The sequence below is a fragment of the Salvelinus fontinalis genome, chromosome 23 (genome assembly GCF_029448725.1).
Source record: "Salvelinus fontinalis isolate EN_2023a chromosome 23, ASM2944872v1, whole genome shotgun sequence".
NCBI lineage: Eukaryota > Metazoa > Chordata > Actinopteri > Salmoniformes > Salmonidae > Salvelinus > Salvelinus fontinalis.
In genome coordinates this window covers 33,113,172-33,134,588 of record NC_074687.1, presented here as the reverse complement: position 1 = coordinate 33,134,588, position 21,417 = coordinate 33,113,172, and the positions used below count along the sequence as shown (strand labels likewise).

Genomic DNA, 21,417 nt, shown 5'->3' with positions numbered 1-21,417 from the left:
TTAAATGTATTTGGCTAAGGTGTATATGAACTTCCTACTTCAACTGTAAATCAAGCAACAGGGCTAAGTAGGCTACCCATTGGACTGAACCACAAAGTCAGGATTGTAGTTCAAATGGCTGGTTCTCAAATCTATGAAGTGTCAAAATGTACACTATACAAAAGTTGTTTATGAATAATAAAATATTGTCAATTAAGCACATTTTGTCTTACCCATTCTGATGGTGGTGTCATCCTTTGTCCACGCTTTTGTGAATTTGGGGAGAAGGAATGCAGCTGCGATCAGCTCAGGGTCTTGAAACATGTGGCTGAAGAGCTTCTTCAGTCCCAGTTGTAGCACACCCAGAGGCTTACAGTACTTCAGGGACAACTTGATTCAGTCAAGTTTTGTGATCAGCAGGTTGATAGTTGGAAGTAGCCACCCAATCTGGACATTGGTTTCAGCCTGCAGGATGTTGATGACCTTTACGACTGGGCTCATTGTGGCAACATACTCTGTGAGGAATGTGAGTTCAGCTGGATTGAATCAGAGAAAAAAAAACACTAATAATAATAATGTGTTTCCTATGCTACAAAGGGGACCACTAACCATTTCACCTGATTTAACAACAGGTATCAATGAGTAGTTGACTAAATTATAGTGTTTGGCTACAATATGTGAAACAGTTATTAGTCAACATATTTAGATGATATTCAAGACCTTACATTATGATAAAATAATACATAATCCTTACTTACATTGGAACCTTGAAGTCTGTGCAGAGAACTCTGACGGCCGCCTCTCCTTTTGTCTTTGACGATCCTCAGGAGTCTTTCTACAGCCATGAACCAGGAGTTCCACTTGTAGCATTCAGGCGCAGCAGCTGGAAGTCGCAAGCATCTTCAACGGTTTCGGCTGCAAGTGTGGATCTCCCGCGTTTGTTCCAAAGTGCTTGGCACTTGCCAAAGGTTGAACAGGACACTTTTTTGTAAGCCTCACTGGATGTTGCTTTTAGGGAATTGCCTTTAGATACTAAGTTGAGTAAGTGGCAAGAACAACGCTGGTGCTTTGGCAGCTGGTACTCAAAACCATCACCTTCATTCAGGATCGTTGCCACATCAACAAACTTCACTTCTTCAATCTCCTCTTGTTCCTCTTCACCATCGTCCTGTCCTGGCTGAGCTGCTTCACCCCCACCACCCACTGCTTTGACTGCCTCGTTATTTTCATCTGCTCCATAAACTTGGAAAGCTTTCAAGAAGTTAGAGCCATTGTCTGTTGTTGTTCGTACAATCGTACTCTGGACTTCAAACTCAGAATGGATGTCATTTAGGGAGCTTGCCAACACATCAAAGGTGTGCGATCCTCTCAACCGTTTACAGGCCAGGGCTGCAGAGCATCTGTTGAGACTGTCAGGGTCAATCCAATGGGCTGTAACACCAATGAAACTCCATCTTCTTGCAGACCAGCAGTCGGTGGTGGTGGCGACGTGGTCAACTCCTCTCATGGCCTCAGTTACCTTCTTCTTCATTTCCTTGGATGCTTCATCAATCCTGGAGCGCAGTGTGGGCCTTGATATTATCTTTGAGTTAGGCTGCAGATCCTGCACAAACTCTCTGAATGGTTTTTGTTCTACAACAGCAAATGGTTGGAGACCTTGGACCACATACTTCACCACAGCTTTTCCAATGGATATTTGAGACACTGCCTTCAGTAATGTGCTCTGCTTGATGGTGGAAGGAGTGTCAGGGGCATCTTTTATCTTCAGTGTGTTTGCTGTCAGTTCTCCATACTTCATTTACTTCTTAAGATGGTGTACCTGCTTTCTCTGAAATAATAATAAAAGGAAAAGAAAGACAATAGTTACTTAGCTAGATAACTACCATCACCAAATACTTAAGGTATAGGATCCTAATTTTAAAGCTATAAGCAACAATAGTTAAGTGATCGTTTTTTTGTGAGTATTTAATATTACTATGAGAAAAAACAATGTTAATTGATTTAGCTAGTAGGTGACATCAATAGCTTAAGTCTACAGTAATTAACTAGGTAAGAAGAACAACTTTATCAACTAGCACATGGGGTGGCAGGTAGCCTAGTGGTTAGAACGTTTGACTAGTAACCGAAAGGTTGCAAGATCGAATCCCTGAGCTGACAAGGTAGAAATCTGTTGTTCTGTCCCTGAACAAGGCAGTTAACCCACTGTTCCTAGGCCGTCATTGAAAATAAGAATTTGTTCTTAACTGACTTGCCTAATTAAGGAAAAAAAAATACATAAAATGTCTAGCTAAACTAGTGGGTGTTAGCTAAAATGTGAAACCTAATGTTAGCTAACTTAGCTTGACATGGGGTGCTTAAAAAAAAAGGTATTTGGCTAGACTAACGTTAGCTGACACAAATGGGCCCAGATTTGGAATGTACTTTCAGCTAGGGGGCACTATTTTTATGTTTGGAAAAATAACGTGGATTTGCCCAAACATTTGAGGATTGGCTCAACTCTGCTTGCATGTCGTCGCCTGCTGCCTAGCAAAATAAGTTCACCCATCAGTGCATATTTCTACATCGTTACTTTACACAACTGAGTGTGCACGCGTGCACAGACACACATGTACATTGCTCTACTCTCCTCCGCCTCAACCTCCCTTCATCTATATTATATGAGAACCCACAGTGACATTAAAGACTTTGAGCAAACAGACATAGAGACAGAAGGGTGAACAGACAGACAGAGAGACAGAAGGGTGAACAGAGAGAACATTTCAATACTATGAGGCCTTTTCAATAACAATAGGGTTGCCGTGCACTACCTACCTCCTTGAATCACTTTGCTGATTGTTGTGGTGAGTTGAAGATGAAAGAGAGATGACAAATGCTCAAGACTCTCTGAGTTTCTCCCTGTATAATTCATAACATTCTTAGAAATAATTGTGCGATCTAGAACCTAAAAAGGTTCTTTGGCTGTACCATAGAAGAACCATTTGAAGAAACCTTTTGGTTCCAGGTAGAACCCTATTGGGTTCCATGTAGAGCCCTTTTTACAGATGGTTCTCCTGAAACCAAAAAAGGGTTCTACCTTGAGCCAAACATAATTCTCATATGGGGACAGCTGAAGAACCCTTTTGGAACCCTTTTTTCAAAGAGTGAAGGAATGAGGGAGCATCAGCAGCACCTCCTGCTTAGACAGAGTACTAACAGAGAATATTCCTTTAAGCTAACTCATGAGCCATACTGTCAAAGGATATATTTATTTTAAAAAGTATTTGTATTTCTGAATAATTCCATTAGCATTACAGTAACTGATTCCATAGGAAGTCTTTGGCATAATTTGCTTGGATCTATGTCAATGTGATCATATACAGAAGTATCTTTGAAGAGCTGGTACTAAGCAGCTGCAGGAGTATTCACTGCTATGCAGACCAGGCTCTGACCAGAACAGAGCAGTGCTGAAGAACTACAATGAATGCAGAACAGAACATGTGTAGAGATTCCGCAGGTCAGCAGAACGTTTCTATGAACATATAGAACTTATAGATATTAGAAGTACAGAAGACAGTGGAGCGGGCTGTAGAAATATAGAACTGTTGAACTCTATAACTTTAGAAATGGAGATTAATGTTGCATAACTTTTGTACAGAGCTCTAGTGGAACTAGATAGGTGGGTTAGCTGTTGATGCTCCACACATAGACAAGAGAGGGACAAAGCCTGGATACTGTTTCTCCCATCAACTGCTAAAGAGATACAGTGAGCTAACTTGATGAAACAGTTTGACAGAGCGGCCTGTTTGGGATACTGAGGTTTGCAAAGAGGACGAGGAGGAGTAGTAATTTGGCATTCTCTGTGCTGCTGCCTCCAAAGAGAGGAGTGTGGCAAATTTTGTGGTGAGTGGTGACACAAATCCATTTAAGTTGTGACGCTGAAACAAATAAAGTGCTTTGAGAGGTGGCTTTGACGGGAGAAGACTCTCCTGTCATCACACAGTTCCAGTTGAACGACTGCACTCAAAGTACTTCAATACCACAGATAAAATAAAAATTCAGGGTTGTGAAAAACCGGCTGTAAAAGATTTCCCCTTATCAACAGAAATGTCCATGCGCATATCAGAAGTATGTCAAAAACCAGGCCCAGATGATATCTCTGTTTCCTCTGACTTTTCTGTACAGTTGGTACGATATAGACTCAAACAAACGCTGAGGGAAGAACACTTCAGAAATGAAGAAGTTCATGCAGATGTTAGATGAAAGAAAATGAACATGGAAAAACTATTGACCTGCAAACTGTACTGAGTTGCAGGTACAAGGTGTTGTCGCCTCTTTCTAGTTGAGAGTAAGTGGAAGTATCTTGCTGCTAAGCTACAGTGACATCCCTCTGTGTGTTGACGTTAGTCCCTGTCCCTCCTTGTCCCTCCACCCAGTTATATTTAGTGGTGTTAAACCTTCCTGAAATTCAATCTGGTGGCAAAATGTGCTGTAGGATTTTCCCACCCCATGTCCATCTGAATGGAGAGAGTTGGAGCATATCCTGGACCTCCCTACTTTAGACACATGAGAATCTAAACTGGGCACAGGGAATCTAAACTAGTTACTGTGTTGTCATGACTCTATTTCAACAGCTACACAGCTGAGGCTCACAAAGTCAGCGTCGGCATGTTTCGAGGTTAAAAAGGACGGTTGAAAAAGTTAGTTAGTAGCGCACACTACCGGTCAAAAGTTTAAGAATACCTACTCATTCAAGGGTTTTTCTTTATTTTTTACTATTTTCTACATTGTAGAATAATAGTGAAGACATCAACACTATCAAATAGCACATATGGAATCATGTAGTAACCAAAAAAGTGTTAAACAAATCAAAATATATTTTATATTTGAGATTCTTCAAATAGCCACCCTTTGCCTTAATGACAGCTTTGCACACTATTGCCATTCTCTCAACCAGCTTCACCTGGAATGCTTTTCCAACACTCTTGAAGGAGTTCCCACATATGCTGAGCACTTGTTGGCTGCTTTTCCATCACTCTGGGGTCCGGCTCATCCCAAACCATCCCAATTTGGTTGAGGTCGGGGGACTGTGGAGGCCAGAGCATCTGATGCAGCACTCCATCACTCTCCTTCTTGGTAAAATAGCCCTTACACAGCCTTGAGGTGTGTTGGGTGATTGTCCTGTTGAAAATCAAATGATAGTCCCACTAAGCCCAAACCAGATGGGATGGCGTATCGCTGCAGAATGCTGTGGGAGCCATGCTGGTTAAGTGTGCCTTGAATTCTAAACAAATCACAGACAGGGTCACCAGCAAAGCACACCCACACCATCACACCTCCTCCTCCATGCTTTACGTGGGAAATACACAAATACAGAGATCATCCGTTCACCCACACCGCGTCTTACAAAGAGAATTTTGACTCCAGACAAAAGGACAAATTTACACCGGTCTAATGTCCATTTCTCATGTTTCTTGGCCCAAGCAAGTCTCTTCTTATTATTGGTGTCCTTTAGTAGTGGTGTCTTTGCAGCAATTTGACTATGAAGGCCTGATTCACGTAGTCTCATCTGAACAGTTGATGTTGAGATGTGTCTGTTACTTGACCTCTGTGAAGCATTTATTTGGGCTGTAATTTCTGAGGCTGGTATCTCTAATGAACTTATCCTCTGCAGCAGAGGTAACTCTGGGTCTTCCTTTCCTGTGGTGGTCCTCATGAGAGCCAGTTTCATCATAGCGCTTGATGGTTTTTGCGACTGCACTTGAAGAAACTTTCAAAGTTCTTGACATTTTCTGGATGGACTGACCTTCATGTCTTAAAGTAATGATGGACTGTCGTTTCTCTTTGCTTATTTGAGCTGTTCTTGCCATAATATGGACTTGGTCTTTTACAAAATATGGCTATCTTCTGTATACCACCCCTACCTTGTCTCAACACAACTGATTGGCTCAAACGCATTAAGGAAAGAAATTCCACAAATTAACTTTTAACAAGGCACACCTGTTAATTGAAATGCATTCCAGGTGACCTCATGATGCTGGTTGAGAGAATGCCAAGAGTGTGCAAAGTTGTCATCAAGGCAAAGGGTGGCTACTTTGAAGAATCTCAAATCCAAAATATATTTACATTTGTTTAATAGTTTTTTGGTTACTACATGATTCCATATGTGTTATTTCATAGTTTTGATGTCTTCACTATTATTCTACAATGTAGAAAATAGTAAAGATAAAGAGAAACCCTTGAATTAGTAAGTGTGTCCAAACTTTTGACAGGTACTGTATATCTGGGGAAGGGTATAAAACATTTGAGAGTGTTGAAAGTTTCCAAGAGCATAGTGGTCTCCATGATTGGGAAATAGAAAAATATGGATATACCCAGACTCTGCCTAGAACTGGCTGTCCGACTAAATTGAGTAACCGGGCAAGAAGGACCTTGGTCAGGGAGGTGACCAAGAACCCAATGACCACTCTGCCAGAACTATAAAGTTCCTTGGCTGAGATGGGAGAACCTGCCAGAAGGACAGCAGTCTCTACAGCAGCGATTATCAATTAGATTCAGCCGCAGGCTGAATGGTCGGGGGGACGGAACATAATTACAAATAATTTGTAGACTGCAGATTGACCACAAGCAGCCCAAACAGATATAATATTTGACTAAAACCAAATCATTTCAAAACGTGTATTTGTATATGATCACGTGTCTTTCATACGTGGGAATACTTGGGAAAAGATTTCCAAAATTAAATCAATTGGAGCTGATTTCCTGGTGTTTTATAGTCTCTTATGTTTAACTAAGAAAATATAAATATATTTTGCTCAGAAAACTTGGGGGCACACGTAAAACACCCTGCAGGAACCCTGCTCTACAGCATTTCACCAAACTGGGCTTTATGGGAGAGTGGCCAGACGGAAGCAACTACTGAGAAAAAGACACAAGTGTCACGTTCTGACCTTCGTTCCTTTTTTATGTCTTCATTTTAGTTTGGTCAGGGCGTGAGTCTATGTTGTTTTTTCTATGTTTTGTTCTGTTGTTCTATTTCTATGTGTTTGGCCTAGTATGGTTCTCAATCAGAGGCAGGTGTTAGTCGTTGTCTCTGATTGGGAGCCATATTAAGGACCCTGGGCACAGGCTGGGGAATATCGCCGTCCCAAGGCAGAGCTGGAGGCAGCGAAAGCTGAGCGGCGGTGGTATGAGGAGGCAGCACGGCAGCGCGGCTGGGACGAGAGGCAGCCCTAAAAATGTATTGGGTGGGGGCACACGGGGAGTGTGGCTAAGTCAGGTAGGAGACCTGAGCCAACTCCCCGTGCTTACCGTGGAGAGAGAGTGACCGGACAGGCACAGTGTTACGCGGTGAAGCGCACGGTGTCCCCAGTGTGCATACGTAGCCCGGTGCGCTACATTGCAGCTCCTCGTATCGGCCGGGCTAGAGTGGGCATCGAGCCAGGAGTAATGAAGCCGGCTCAGCGCATCTGGTCTCCAGTGCATCTCCTCGGTCCGTGTTATATAGCACCAGCCCTACGCACTGTGTCTCCCGTGGGTCTGCACAGCCCAGTGCGTCCTGTGCCTGCGCCCCGCAAGTGCCGGGTTAAAATCAACATCCAGCCAGGACGGGTTGTTCAGGCTCTTAGTTCGAGACCTCCAGTGCGCCTCCACGGACCGGTCTATCCTGTGCCTCCTCCAAGGACCAGGCCTCCAGTAGATCTCTCCAGCCTGGTGAGTACTGTGCCTGTTCTAAGAAACAAGTCTCCTGTGTGTTCCTCCAGTCCGGTTACTCCAGAGCCTCCCTCCAGTCCGGATCCTCAAGGGCCGCCCGTCTGTCCTGAGCCGCCAGAGCCGCCCGTCTATCCTGAGTCACCTGAGCCGCCCGTCTGTCCTGAGTCGCCTGAGCCGCCCGTCTGTCCTGAGTCGCCTGAGCCGCCCGTCTGTCCTGAGTCGCCTGAGCCGCCCGTCTGTCCTGAGTCGCCTGAGCCGCCCGTCTGTCCTGAGTCGCCCGTCTGTCCTGAGCCGCCCGTCTGTCCTGAGCCGCCCGTCTGTCCTGAGCCGCCTGAGCCGCCCGTCTGTCCTGAGCCGCTTGAGCCGCCCGTCAGTCAGGAGCCGCCTGAGCCGCCCGTCAGTCAGGAGCCGCCTGACCTGCCCGTCAGTCAGGATTCGCCTGAGCCGCCCGCCAGTCAGGAGCCGCCCGCCAGTCAGGAGCCGCCCGCCAGTCAGGAGCCGCCCGCCAGTCAGGAGCTGCATGAGCCGCCCGTCAGTCAGGATCCGCCGGAGTCTCCCTCCAGTCCGGATCCGCCGGAGTCGCCCTCCTGTCCGGAGCTGCCGGAGTCGCCCTCCTGTCCGGAGCTGCCGAAGTCGCCCTCCTGTCCGGAGCTGCCGGAGTCGCCCTCCTGTCCGGAGCTGGCCCTCAGTCCTGAGGTGCCCTTTACTAGGGTCTCAAATCCAGGGTCGGTGACGAGGGTCGCCACTCCTAAGGTATCACAGAAGTGGGCCGAGACTATGGTGGAGTGGGGTCCTCGTCCCGCTCCAGAGCCCCCACCGCGGTAAATGCCCACCCAGACCCTCTCCTATAGGTTCAGGTTTTGCGGCCAGAGTCCGCACCTTTGGGGGGGAGGGGGGTACTGTCACATTCTGACCTTAGTTCCTTTTTTATGTCTTTATTTTAGTTTGGTCAGGGCGTGAGTTGGGGTGGACATTCTATGTTGTTTTTTCTTTGTTTTGTTCTGTTGTTCTATTTCTATGTGTTTGGGCTAGTATGGTTCTCAATCAGAGGCAGGTGTTAGTCGTTGTCTCTGATTGGGAGCCATATTTAGGTAGCCTGTTGTCTATTGTGTTTTGTGGGTGGTTGTTTCCTGTGTCTGTGTTTGCACCATACGGGACTGTTTTGATTTTTGTTTGTTCTTTCACTTTGTTATTTTGTATTTTTGTAGTGTTCAGTTTTACATATTAAAATGGACACTTACCACGCTGCACATTGGTCCGATATCTCTTACTCCTCGTCAGAAGAAGAGGAAAGTCGTTACAACAAGACAGCACACCTGGAGTTTGCAAAAAGGCACGTGAAAGATTCTGTGGTCTGATGAGACAAAAATGTAACTATTTGGTCTGAATGCAAAGCGCTATGTCTGGAGAAAACCAGGCACAGCTCATCACCAGTCTAACACCATCCCTACTGTGGCAGCATCATGCTATGGGGATGCTTTTCAGTGGCAGGGACTGGGAGACTGGTAAGGATAGAAGGAACAATGAATGGAGCCAAATACAGGTAAATGAGAACCTGCTTCAGAGTGCAAATGGCCTTAGACTGGGGCTAAGATTTATGTTCCAACAGGACAATGACCCCAAGCATACAGCCAAAGCAACACTGGAATGGCTTCAGAACAATATATTTTTTTCAATGTTTGATTTGATTTATTTAACCTTTATTTAACTAGGCAAATCAGTTAAGAACAAATTCTTATTTACAATGACGGCCTACCAAAGGGCAAAAGGCTTCCTGTGGGGACGGGGGCCTTGGATTAAAAAAAATAAAATAAATGCAATATAAATATACGACAAAACACACATCACAACAAGAGAGCAACACAACACTACATAAAGAGAGAACTAAGACAGCAACATAGCAAGGCAGCAACACATGACAACACAGCATGGTAGCAACACGACATGGTAGCAGCACAAAACATGGTACAAACATTATTGGGCACAGACAACAGCACAAAGGGCAAGAAGGTAGAGAAAACAATACATCACACAAAGCAGCCACAACTGTCAGTATGAGTGTCCATGGTTGAGTCTTTGGATGAAGCGATTGAGATAAAACTGTCCAGTTTGAGTGTTTGTTGCAGCTCGTTCCAGTCGCTAGCTGCAGCGAACTGAAAAGATAAGCTAGGAACGATCCATTTCCTCCGATTATGAAATGTTGCAGATGACGTGACTTTGGCAAGCGTCCCATTTTCAGTAAAGCAGCGGTAATATAAAGGTAATCAATTCTGTCATGTAAACAATGGTTATTTGAAGTAATAACAAATCAAATCATATCAAATGTTATTTGTCACATACACATGGTTAGCAGATGTTAATGCGAGTGTAGCGAAATGCTTGTGCTTCTAGTTCCGACAATGCAATAATAACCAACAAATAATCTAACCTAGCAATTCCACAACTACTACCTTATACACACAAGTGTAAAGGGATAAAGAATATGTACATAAAGATATATGAATGAGTGATGGTACAGAACGGCATAGGCAAGATGCAGTAGATGGTATAGTGTACAGTATATACATATGAGATGAGTAATGTAGGGTATATAAACATAAAGTGGCATAGTTTAAAGTGGCTAGTGGTACATGTATTACATAAAGATGGCAAGATGCAGTAGATGATATAGAGTACAGTATATACATATACATATGAGATGAGTAATGTATGTAAACATTATATTAAGTGGCATTGTTTAAAGTGGCTAGTGATACATTTTTGATCAATTTCCATCCATTTCCATTATTAAAGTGAGCTGGAGTTTAGTCAGTATGTTGGCAGCAGCCACTCAATGTTAGTGGTGGCTGTTTAACAGTCTGATGGCCTTGAGATAGAAGCTGTTTTTCAGTCTCTCGGTCCCTGCTTTGATGCACCTGTACTGACCTCGCTTTCTGGATGATAGCGGGGTGAACAGGCAGTGGCTCGGGTGGTTGTTGTCCTTGATGATCTTTATGGCCTTCCTGTGACATCGGGTGGTGTAGGTGTCCTGGAGGGCAGGTAGTAAGGCCGTAAGTCTGTCATGGATAAATGTCAGAGGAGAGAATAGGAGCTTGCTCATATTTCTATTCCCTGTAGGAGATCTAATTTTACACTCCTTCTTCCTGTCTCTCAACCCTACCTCTCTCTCCCCCACTTTCCTTCACTGTGTATGTACCTCTCTCTCTTCCTCCCAGTCTCTCTCTCTCATCTCCCTGCTCTCTGTTGCCCCTATCTATACTTTGTTCTTGCTGTTCAATTTCTTTTTAGGAATGATTTCATTTGTTCCTAGATATTGTTTATTCCTGTCCATATGTCTGCTGCCACTGTACTGTTGTATCCTTTTTGCCAAGTCAGTATTTCAAAATAGAAAGTATTCTCATCTTAATAACCTACCTGGTTAAATAGAGGTCATATGTTATCAGTGGTGGAAAAAGGACTCAATTGTCATACTTGAGTAAAAGTACAGATACCTTAATAGAAAATGACTCAAGAAAAAGAGAAAGTCACCCAGTAAAATATTACTAGAGTAAAAGTCTAAAAGTATTTGCTTTTAAATATACTATATATTAAATGTAATATATAAGTATAAAAAGTAAATGGAATTGCTAAAATGTACTTAAGTATCAAAATTAAAAGTATAAACCATTTCAAATTCCTTATATTAAGCAAACCAGACGGCACAATTTTATTTTTAGATTTTTATTGACGGATAGCCAGGGGCAGGCACACTCCAACACTCAGACATCATTTACAAACAAAGCATTTGTGTTTAGTGAGTCCGCCAGATCAGAGGCAGTAGGGATGACCAGGGATGTTCTCTTGATAAGTGTGTGAAATGGACAATTTTTCTATCAAAATGTAACAAATAATTTTGGCTGTCAGGTGAAAATGTATGGAGTAAAAAGTAGATTATTTTCTTTAGGACAGTGGTGAAGTAAAAGTAAAAGTTGCCAAAAATATAAGTAGTAAAGTACAGATACACCAAAAAACATATTTTAGTAAAAATGTAGTATTTTTACTTAAGTACTTTAAACCACTGTATGTTACTGTACATCTGAAGGTGATTAACGTGCATGGATATAATGTATGTCTGGCTTGGAAGATGGGCCCGATGGTCTGCCTTTACTCGATGTATCACTCTCCCACTGGGGGAAAGTTCTAGCTGGGACTGGGGGGTTGGTGGGAGCAAGGCGGGGGTAAAAGGGGGTTGGAGGGAACAGGACTCATTGGTTGTGTAAGGGAAACCTGGGGATTATAAAAAGGTCCTAGCTATGCCAGACGTTCCATGCCAGGGAGGATGTGGGTATAAATAATAGGCCATGTTGCGGGCATGCTCTGAGGAAAGGGGGAGAGGAGGCCCTTCAATCAGAGACCTGTCAGGAAGAGGGGAAGGTGTGCGTGTGCTTTTGAGAGTGTGTGTTTTTATGTATGGCGTGGACCCTCTGTCATTACCATGAATCATTACTCTCAATCATGACAGGACTGGACAGACACAGGGGTGGCCAGAAGAGGACTGGCCACCCCTCATAGCCTGGTTTTGGCCTTTTATAGGGAGTTTTTCCTAGCCACCGTGCTTCTACACCTGCATTGCTTGCTGTTTGGGGTTTTAGACTGGGTTTCTGTACAGCACTTTGAGATATCAGCTGATGTAAGAAGGGCTATATAAATACATTTGATTTGATTTGAAGGAGCACACTCACTCACTCACTCACTTTCCTTAACCCTAACCATATATAATTTGCATTTAGAACCCACACTTCAGAGCCCCTTACCTTCCTATATGTCTATTCAAATATGTAGGTTATCATTTACCCTCATTATGAAATACATTTTAGTCATTCAGCAGATGCTCTTATCCAGAGCGACTTACAGGAGCAATTAGGATTAAGTGCCTTGCTCAAGGGCACATCGAAATATGTTTCACCTAGTCGGCTCTGGGATTCAAACCAGCAACCTTTCAATTACCGGCCCAATGCTCTTAACTGCTAGGCTACCTGCCGCACAACAGTATGAACCTTGTCCGCATTCGCTTGATTTTACCTCCCTCTCTCTCTTTGTCTCTCCCTACAGACCTTATGGTGAGCTCACCAACTGCACCTACCTGATCGCCCTGAAGATGGACTGTTTCTGGCCCAACCGGCAGGTGGACGAGTTCTTCATCCGCATCCACAAGCAGTACTTCCACGACTGCTCCCTGTCGGGACGGCAGCTGCGTGATCCGCCCAACCATATCCTTGGGCCATTCATTGTGGTGCCCATTCTTGTCACGCTGCTCATGACTGCCCTAGTGGTGTGGAGGAGCAAACGCAGCGAAGGCATTGTGTAACCGGGGCCAACCCCAAGCTCCAGGCCCCCAGCCAGGGGAGAAGAGGTCTAGAGGAGGCCCCCTTCACCCTCCACCCAAGACGGAGACAGGTATACATAACGCTGCTGCTGCTACTACAGAACAGACATCACGGACCAGGCAAGGGACTGGGAGGACTATCAAAGCCTGTATCAAGGACAACATTACAGACCATCTTTGTTACTGTCACTCTGTTGGAGTTGACACTGAGCTACAGCAACAGGATATAGGAAAGGACACAGACTACAAGATGAGGATTTACAGAACTACACTGATTATAACCTGCAGGAGGACTTGTTTAAAAATGGAGTGTCTGCTTTCATTACCCTTTATCTGCAAATCCAATCTAGGTGGAGAATCACAAGCTGTTAGCCATGAAGGACAGATGGTGTCTGATTGGTTTGAAGGACTTCCTGGGCACATGAGGTAATTTCCTGTGCAGTGAGTTGGGATATACTTTGGCACAGCTCCTGAAGTGGACTTTTGACAGTCCGTCACCGATTGGTTGATAGATAGGATGATGCTATGGTCTCTGTGCTTTATGGATGATGTCTGTGCACTCTATACTCACCTCATAAACACTGTCTGGATCCAACATCCCCTGTCCCTGTCCCTGTCCCTGTCCCTGTCCCTGTCCCTGTCCCTGTCCCTGTCCCTGTCCCTGTCCTTGTTGCTGTCCCTGCCCTGTCCCTGTCCCTGTCTCTAACAGTCAGAACCAACATATTTCTACACTCACCCTTCAATTCCTTACTTTGGCATTGTGCCAAATCGCTGTAAGTTATCAAAATAATATTAAAAAAATCGAATTTGCCATGAATAGAAAGTGCATATGAAAAAGAGATGATTAAAAATGACTGATGTGTGTGAGACTGAGGTACAACATACTGTGCAAATGATGAGTAGGGGGTGTGGTATGATTGCTAGTCAGCCTATTGCAGATCTGGACAAATGATCCACCAACCACTATTATCCCTATGAATGGTTGATACAGGGCAGGAAAGGTCTACCCCCACTGTACATTTTGAATGTGTACAGCAAAGTTGGATTAAAACAAAGACGTGACGTTGTGAATCAGTTGCTTTGTAAGAACATGCTCCGGAACTTTGATGACTAGTAATGTGTAGTTCATACATGCTTAATCTATGAGCAGAATTACTGTCTTACCTCCATTAGCCACGAAATCCCTAGTTTGAAAGCAAATGTTTTATGGAAGATGTGTGGAGCCATTTTCCCTACATTTTCCCCCACGCTGGCCAGCCCCCTAGCAATTACAGTTCCAGCCAATGTGCTTCAGCCCCTCATCATTTGAGTGACAGCTGCAGACACAGCAGAGCGAGAGAGAAAGCAATGCCGTGGTGCACATATCTGCACATATGTGACGCAGTATGCCATTTTCAGGGACCACTTTTGGTTAGTGAGTGCTATTTTCAGAACTACTTGCTAAAAAGTATACAAAGTACAGGATAATCTCTAAACAGTGATTTTGTATGATGACTCTTCTCTGCGTAGTCTCACTAGGCTTAAGGTTAGTAGATTGTTTAGTAAGTTACTGACAAACTGTCATGTCTGTGTAACAGCAGTGTTGAATTCCATAAGCAGAGTATCCTGCTTATGGAATTTTCTGACGTACTCTTTATCTTATAAGTATTGAGAGGTAAAGTGTCTGTGTGTCCAGCTGCTTTTCTAATTGCCTTTATATTACTATGGCTGAGACCCGGCTTTGCCGTCTGCAAGACCTGGACTCCCAAAGCCCCCGTAGCTACCAGTTTACTCCTATTCACAGGGAAATACTCTCTCATCTCAGCGACCTTCCAACACAGACTTCAAAGCAATTTGATTTGCTTTAAGACATTTAATAACTTTATTGGTCCTATGCTCAGCTCCCGTATTAAACACCCTCCCCTTCATTATGAGTCTTGTCAAGCTCATATGTAGAACATAGTGTACTCTGGGAAACACGGTAAGAGGGTTTAGGGTTTCCCAGGATGATGGTGTTGATGTGAGACATGACCAGCCTTTCAAGTGACTTCATGGCTACCAACATGAGTGCTACAGGGCGTTAGTCATTTAGGCAGGTTACCTTTGCTTTCTTGGGCACAGCGACTATGGTGGTCTGCTTGAAACATGTAGGTATTACAGACTCGGTCAGGGAGAGGTGGAAAATGTCAGTGAAGACACTTGCCAGTTGGTTAGCGCATGCTCGGAGTACACGTCCTGGTAACCCGTCTGGCCCTGCGACCTTGTGAATGTTGAACTGTTTAAAGGTCTTGCTCACATCGGGTATGGAGCGCGTGATCACAAAGTCATCCGGAACAGCTGGTGCTCTCATGCATGCTTCAGTGTTGCTTGCCTCGAAGCGAGCATAAAAGGCATTTAGCTCGTCTGGTAGGTTTGTGTCACTGGGCCGCTCGCGTCTGGGTTTCCCTTTGTAGTCTGTAATGGTTTTCAGGCCCTGCAACATCTGACGAGCGTCAGAGCCGGTGTAGTAGGATTCAATCTTAGTCCTGTATTGACGCTTTGCCTGTTTGATGGTTTGTCTGAGGGCATAGCGGGATTTCTTATAAGCATCCGGATTAGTGTCCCACTCCTTGAAAGCGGCAGCTGTAGCCTTTAGCTCGGTGCGGATGTTGCCTGTAATCCCTGGCTTCTGGTTGGGACATGTACACACGGTCACTGTGGGGACGACGTCGTCGATGCACTTATTGATGAAGCCAGTGACTGATGTGATATACTCCTCAATGCCATCGGAAGAATCCCAGAACATATTCCAGTCTGTGCTAGCAAAACAGTCATGTAGCGTAGCATCCGCGTCATCTGACCACTTCTGTATTGTGCAAGTCACTGGTACTTTCTGCTTTAGTTTTTGCTTGTAAGCAGGATTTACTAAATTGAGGGAGAGCTTAGTATGCGTCTCTGTGTCTGGAGTAAAGATGGCCTAGAGTTTTTTTTGTCCTCTGGTTGCACATGTGACACGCTGGTAGAAATTAGGTACCTTAGATGTATTAAACATGGTAGGTTCTCATGCATATATTATGTAATTTACAACTGATCAATAAAACAAAGAAAGCTTTGTAGTGTAGTGTAAATGTAGTGTAAATGCAATTACATTTACAGAATGTTAAACAGTGCAGTGTGTCATGACAAAGCTGGTACAGAGCTGACAGGAATGTGGGATTTCAGTGTGGCATGTTCCTGGTTTCCCCACAGTAGTTCTGCAACCAAGGCAAACCTCCATCTCTTCCTCTTTCCTCTCCATCTCTCTGTTCTCTCTCTCTCTTCTCCCTCTCCCCTTCTCTCCCTTCTCTTTCTCCTCTCTTTTCCCTCCCTCTCTCCTCTATCTCTCCCTCCTCTCCCTTGTCTCTTTCTTCATATCCCCCCTTTAGAGTTTCATGAACTTGTCAGGTTTCCCTTGTTGTGTTAGCCAGAGGGACAAAGTCATAATATCATAATGCAACACACCAGCTACTGTCGTTAGATCGCTAACACTGAACCGGTTATGAAATCATTAAGAAAGGATAGGTGAGCAATGGAACATATGGTGGTAGCCTATGTCCAGGTTTGGGTTGGTTACTTTCTAAATGTAATCCATTACAGTTACTAGTTATCTGTCCAAAATTGTAATCAGTAACGTAACTTTTGGATTACTCAAACTCAGTAACGTAATCAGATTACCTTCCCCTTAAGAGGCACAGGTTAGTTGCTGGCACAGTCACAAAGTCATAAAATCAGATTTTAAACCTAAACCTAACCCTAACCTTAAATTAAGACCAACAATATTTTGGGGGTTTTCAATTTTGATTTTGCAGTTGGCCCATCTAGTGGAAATCATCAGTTCTCCCTCAAGGACAAGACTCATCCCAAAAAAACGTCAATCTGCTTAAGAGGCATTAGAAGCAGACAAAAATGAATATTACTGAACAATTATTGAACAACATCTATTGCAGAATAGATCAATGTTAGAACTTACATAGCTGGCCATAAATGGATGTTGAATTTTACTTTGTGGGTTGGTTTTGAAGGATTATTCTAACCCATTGCTTTCTACTACAGATAATAATACAATTATGAAATATCTTTACATAAGAAAAAAAAACAGTCTGTCAGATTTCCAGTCATTCCAATTAATGTAATACCCCTTGATCTGAAAGAATAGTACTCGGAAATATGGAAATATATATTAATAAATTAGTTTTACTTGAGTATAAAAACAAAGGACTAATTATCCTACTCTGTTTATGATTTTGTGGTCATGGAGGACTGATTGGGTTCATTGCTTCTAGTTGAAAAATGCTGCTCTCGGAATGTCATGCACTGAGAACTACCGAAAGTGCTATTTGCATGTAAAAAATGCATTCCATATGCTGAATTTGCTATCGGTCAATTGTTTATGTTTTTGTTGGTGACATTGATCATTTGAAGCTGTTTAAGTCTATCTAAAGGGTGTGTGTTTGAGCACGTGCCGTCAGGCCTGTGGACTTCTTAAAAAATCAGCATGAATTAGATTGACCAATAAAAGCCCCACTTGTGGTCTTCTTAAATTAAACTCGTTTTGACAGTATGCATCACAATACCACAGAGGAGGTTAGAAGGGAGGAACTTTTATTCCATAGACTGGGATCCGCACTATGCAGCTGTTGCAAAAGCACATTTTCCCTGGTTGTCCACTGGCCTGGGGCATACTTATTATGCCGATTCTGTTGCAAAACGTTTGCCCTGTTTGCTTCCATTTGGTTCTTAAACGGTAAACGGTTTCCGTAATGAATACACCATTGGTCGCAAAACCAATTATAATAGGTAGCTTAAACTTCTTCAATTCAACCATTATTGGGTTAAAATGCACCTATACATTTGTGAACAGTCATCCACAATCCATAAAAGTCTAAATAGCTAAATGAGAGAGCAGCAGTGTGATTCACATCAATGCACTATGTAGCCTAGATATTAATAATAAGTGATATCAGTATCGTAAGAACTGGTCAAGAAACCCAACCGCAGTCCCACATTGTTATTGTAGCCCATGGGATGACGCAGCTCACTTGCCAGCCTTGGTCGTAGCAATTTTGACAGAGATTCTCACGTGGACCATTATATTAGGCTATAGGTATTACTGCGCTATATCAGCAAATGGGCTAGACAGAGTTTGGAGACAGGTGAGTTGAAGAGACTTATTCTCTTGAGCTATCTTTTATAGCCTACCGACATCTCCATTGGCCGTGCAGCATTTAAGGTGATATGGCCTCAGCAGAAGTCAGGACATTCATACTTATTGCGCTTTGCCGTGCAGCACAGAGCTGTTGTGAAGGAAGTTGTCAAGGAAGTGAGTTGTGTGTTTATATAGGGACCTCCTGCCCTCACCTACCAACAACAAATCATGTCAGTGCAGAGCTATACCGAGTCCTCTGCATTACAACATTTGAGAGGAATTTGAGAGGTGCACAGCTATGCGGTATGGAGCTCCATTTGGCCTCTGCATGTCTCCAGAGGCACTGCGATTGCATCACACCATCCATAAGGCGCCTTCGACCACATTTTCGGATCAAGCTTAAATTGGCTCTTAGGAGTGGGACATTTTTCAGACGGAGACAAATATGGGTGATCAATATTTATTTATTTATTCTAGGCGATGTAGAAATAGCCTAATCATTTAGGAAGTGCATTCCCTTGGAAAGATAAATGCCCCATGCTTCTCCGCACATGCATAGGCAGCCTAGTCTATTCAGTGGCAACCCTCATTCAGGCCCCACTTTTGTTTGAGGGGGGGGGGGGCTTGCCTGTTATGCATGTTATTTTGGCATTAATGTGTCACATATCAGTTTGCGAACAATGTAAAAAATGATATATATCATTGTGTTAATAAAGCCGCATACAAACATGGTCTCTTTTTGTTTTCTTGAGTAAGGCAGCTCCAAAATGCAGGTGTTTCAGCGTAGCTCAGTACTTTCTGCGGTGGTGGGGCAAGCCAGCAGAAAATACGAAGCGTTGCACAGTTATTTTCTCAGTGTTCTGTCACTCATGGGGACACTACGTCACCACAAAGTCTAAGAGGAGACCTTGCAAATTCTAGCCTTTTTGGTGCTGCCATAAAGTTACATTAGAAGTGCCCATCCAAGAAGGCTCAAGGTCATTGGCCACAGATAAAATTACGTCAAATCACGTTGTATGTACAGTAGCTTTGATTGGACTGATCATGTCAACATCATACTTTCAAAATCTTAGCTACCACTCATCATCATGAATCAAGTTGACAATCTACTGGCAAATCCTTTTAAATCCTTGTCATGTGAAGAGAAATAATGTAGAGAAATTATAGATAAAATGTATCGGTGCTAATCGGCCATTGGACATAAACAACAAGTTGTAAATCACAAATTCAATGAGTGGCTTGTAAGGAATTAGTGACAGTGGCTGTGTGGTCCCAAATCTGGGATTAAGGAGCTTTTTTCCAAATTTAATATGATAAACATTCAACATTGTCCATAGAAAAATGTGTGGTCATACGCACATCCTTAAAAACATAGGTGCTGGGCTAATAAAGAATACTGGTATAGAACAAGAAGGCCCTCACACTGTTAAAGCTCCCAATTCACCGCTTTAATGACAACATTTCCATCCAAAATGGATCTTTGTCAGGTCAAACACACTGAGTGTTCACATCCCAAAATATACACATTTCACCTCACATGACCATTGCAGACATGACGCATGGTGGGCGCAAAAAACTTTGGGAAATCTCTAATAATTAAATAACTACGAGATGGGTACATGTAATAGTTACAGAACATAATATATATTTACAAAATGACCAAGTGGGTAACCTGGAAGGCAAGACAAATCAAAGTGAAGTAACATATTCTGGTAAGAAATGGTCTGATATCAAACTCTTGATTCAGACCTCTAGGAAACATGGTACACAGTGAATCCAATACAATTCTCTTCTCAATAATAGGTTATCAGTATCTCCGCCCGCCTAGGAGTCTTAACATGTTCGATGCCAATGTATCTCAAAGAGCTAATGTTGTGACGAGCCACCATGAAATGCTCAGCCACAGGGCATGCTGTCAATGAAGCATGATTTGTGCTGCGCTCAAAACAGCTGTTACCGGTAACTCGGAATTGCAAAAATTTGACTTTAGTGAGTTCAAGACAACTGGGAAGTCGGGAATAAACAAGGTCTGATTGGGAAAGTACGTTTTGAATGGTCGTCCAACTCGGAATTGTAAATCCGGCCTCCAGTTGTTTTGAAAGCAGCATAAATCCACAACAGAATGCCAGAGATTGATGTGATAACAAAATTCGCTCATAAAGAACCGCCGTGTCACCTTCCTGTTCAAGGGAGCACAGCATAACAAGATAAGTCCAAAACTGTATTGTACAGTTGTTCCTCCTTTAAAAGTTGTCTTACTGCAGCACACCTTGCGTGCTGTCGCAGCATTCTGTGGCACGTCATTTAATTGTCAGACGATTTTTTTGTTACTGCAAGTTATTGCTAGTTTGACCACCAGAGGGCATCTTTGAGAAGCATTTGAAAGTATTCCATATTGGCATTACCAGAGAGATTAAAACCTTTTTTTGTAATAACATAGTATATGGAATTGATTTTAAGAAAGTTGGCTTAATTAATTTGATTCATATTATGGTGTTTATAAACAAAAAACAAGACACTCAAGGTTTCAGGATGGAGTGGAAAATATGGCGATGTACAACATGACGGTCGGGAGTAGCCTACCGGATTGGAGGATTCTAAATTGTTTGCCTTCATTAGACAACTTCGTTCCAGTATTTCTGTAAATCTGTGATATTTATTCCCATAGTAATTCGTTATGGATCCATGACTAAATCAACATTTGCATTTGGAAAGACTATTTTTTATCAATATTTTATTAACAAAATGTGTTTATTTGTTTATTAGGCTACTGTGCAGTCTACAATAACTACTGTAGTAAACATGGGAAAGTGCCTAATTCCGTACATAAGGGAGAGGAGGCCATTTGTGTACTACAGAATGCGGAGCACACGGGAGACCGGGGTTCAAATCCCCATTGGGGAGGAAGGAGTAGGCTGTCCTTAAATAAGAATTTGTTCTTAACTGATTCCATATGTGTTATTTCATAGTTGTGATGCCTTGACTGTTATTCTACAATGTAGAAAATAGTAAAAATATTTTAAAAATCCCTGAAAATATGGTTCTGTACAACGTGACGATTGGCAGTATAGTACTGTGCTATTTAGCTAAAGAATCCCTGCAGGGCACGAGAAAGGAGTAGGCTGTCCTTGTAAATAAGAATTTGTTCTTAACTGACTTGCCTAGTTAAATATAGGTTACACTAAGAGCATAACATTTCTGCACTCTAATTTTCAAATTCTTGTCTAACCAATACCCAAAA

At 43.0% G+C, this 21,417-nt stretch overlaps 1 protein-coding gene across 1 annotated transcript in view; it reads left to right on the top strand.

Moving 5' to 3' along the window:
• The window catches only part of LOC129821165 (receptor activity-modifying protein 1-like), a 75,691-nt gene extending 56,783 nt beyond the window's left edge, over positions 1-18,908 (top strand). Inside the window, exon 3 of the mRNA XM_055878509.1 lies at positions 12,760-18,908. Within this exon, the coding sequence (XP_055734484.1) occupies positions 12,760-13,015 (256 nt within the window). The 3' untranslated portion in view covers positions 13,016-18,908. The remainder of the gene's footprint in view (positions 1-12,759) is intronic.
• The last annotated feature ends 2,509 nt before the right edge of the window (positions 18,909-21,417 follow it).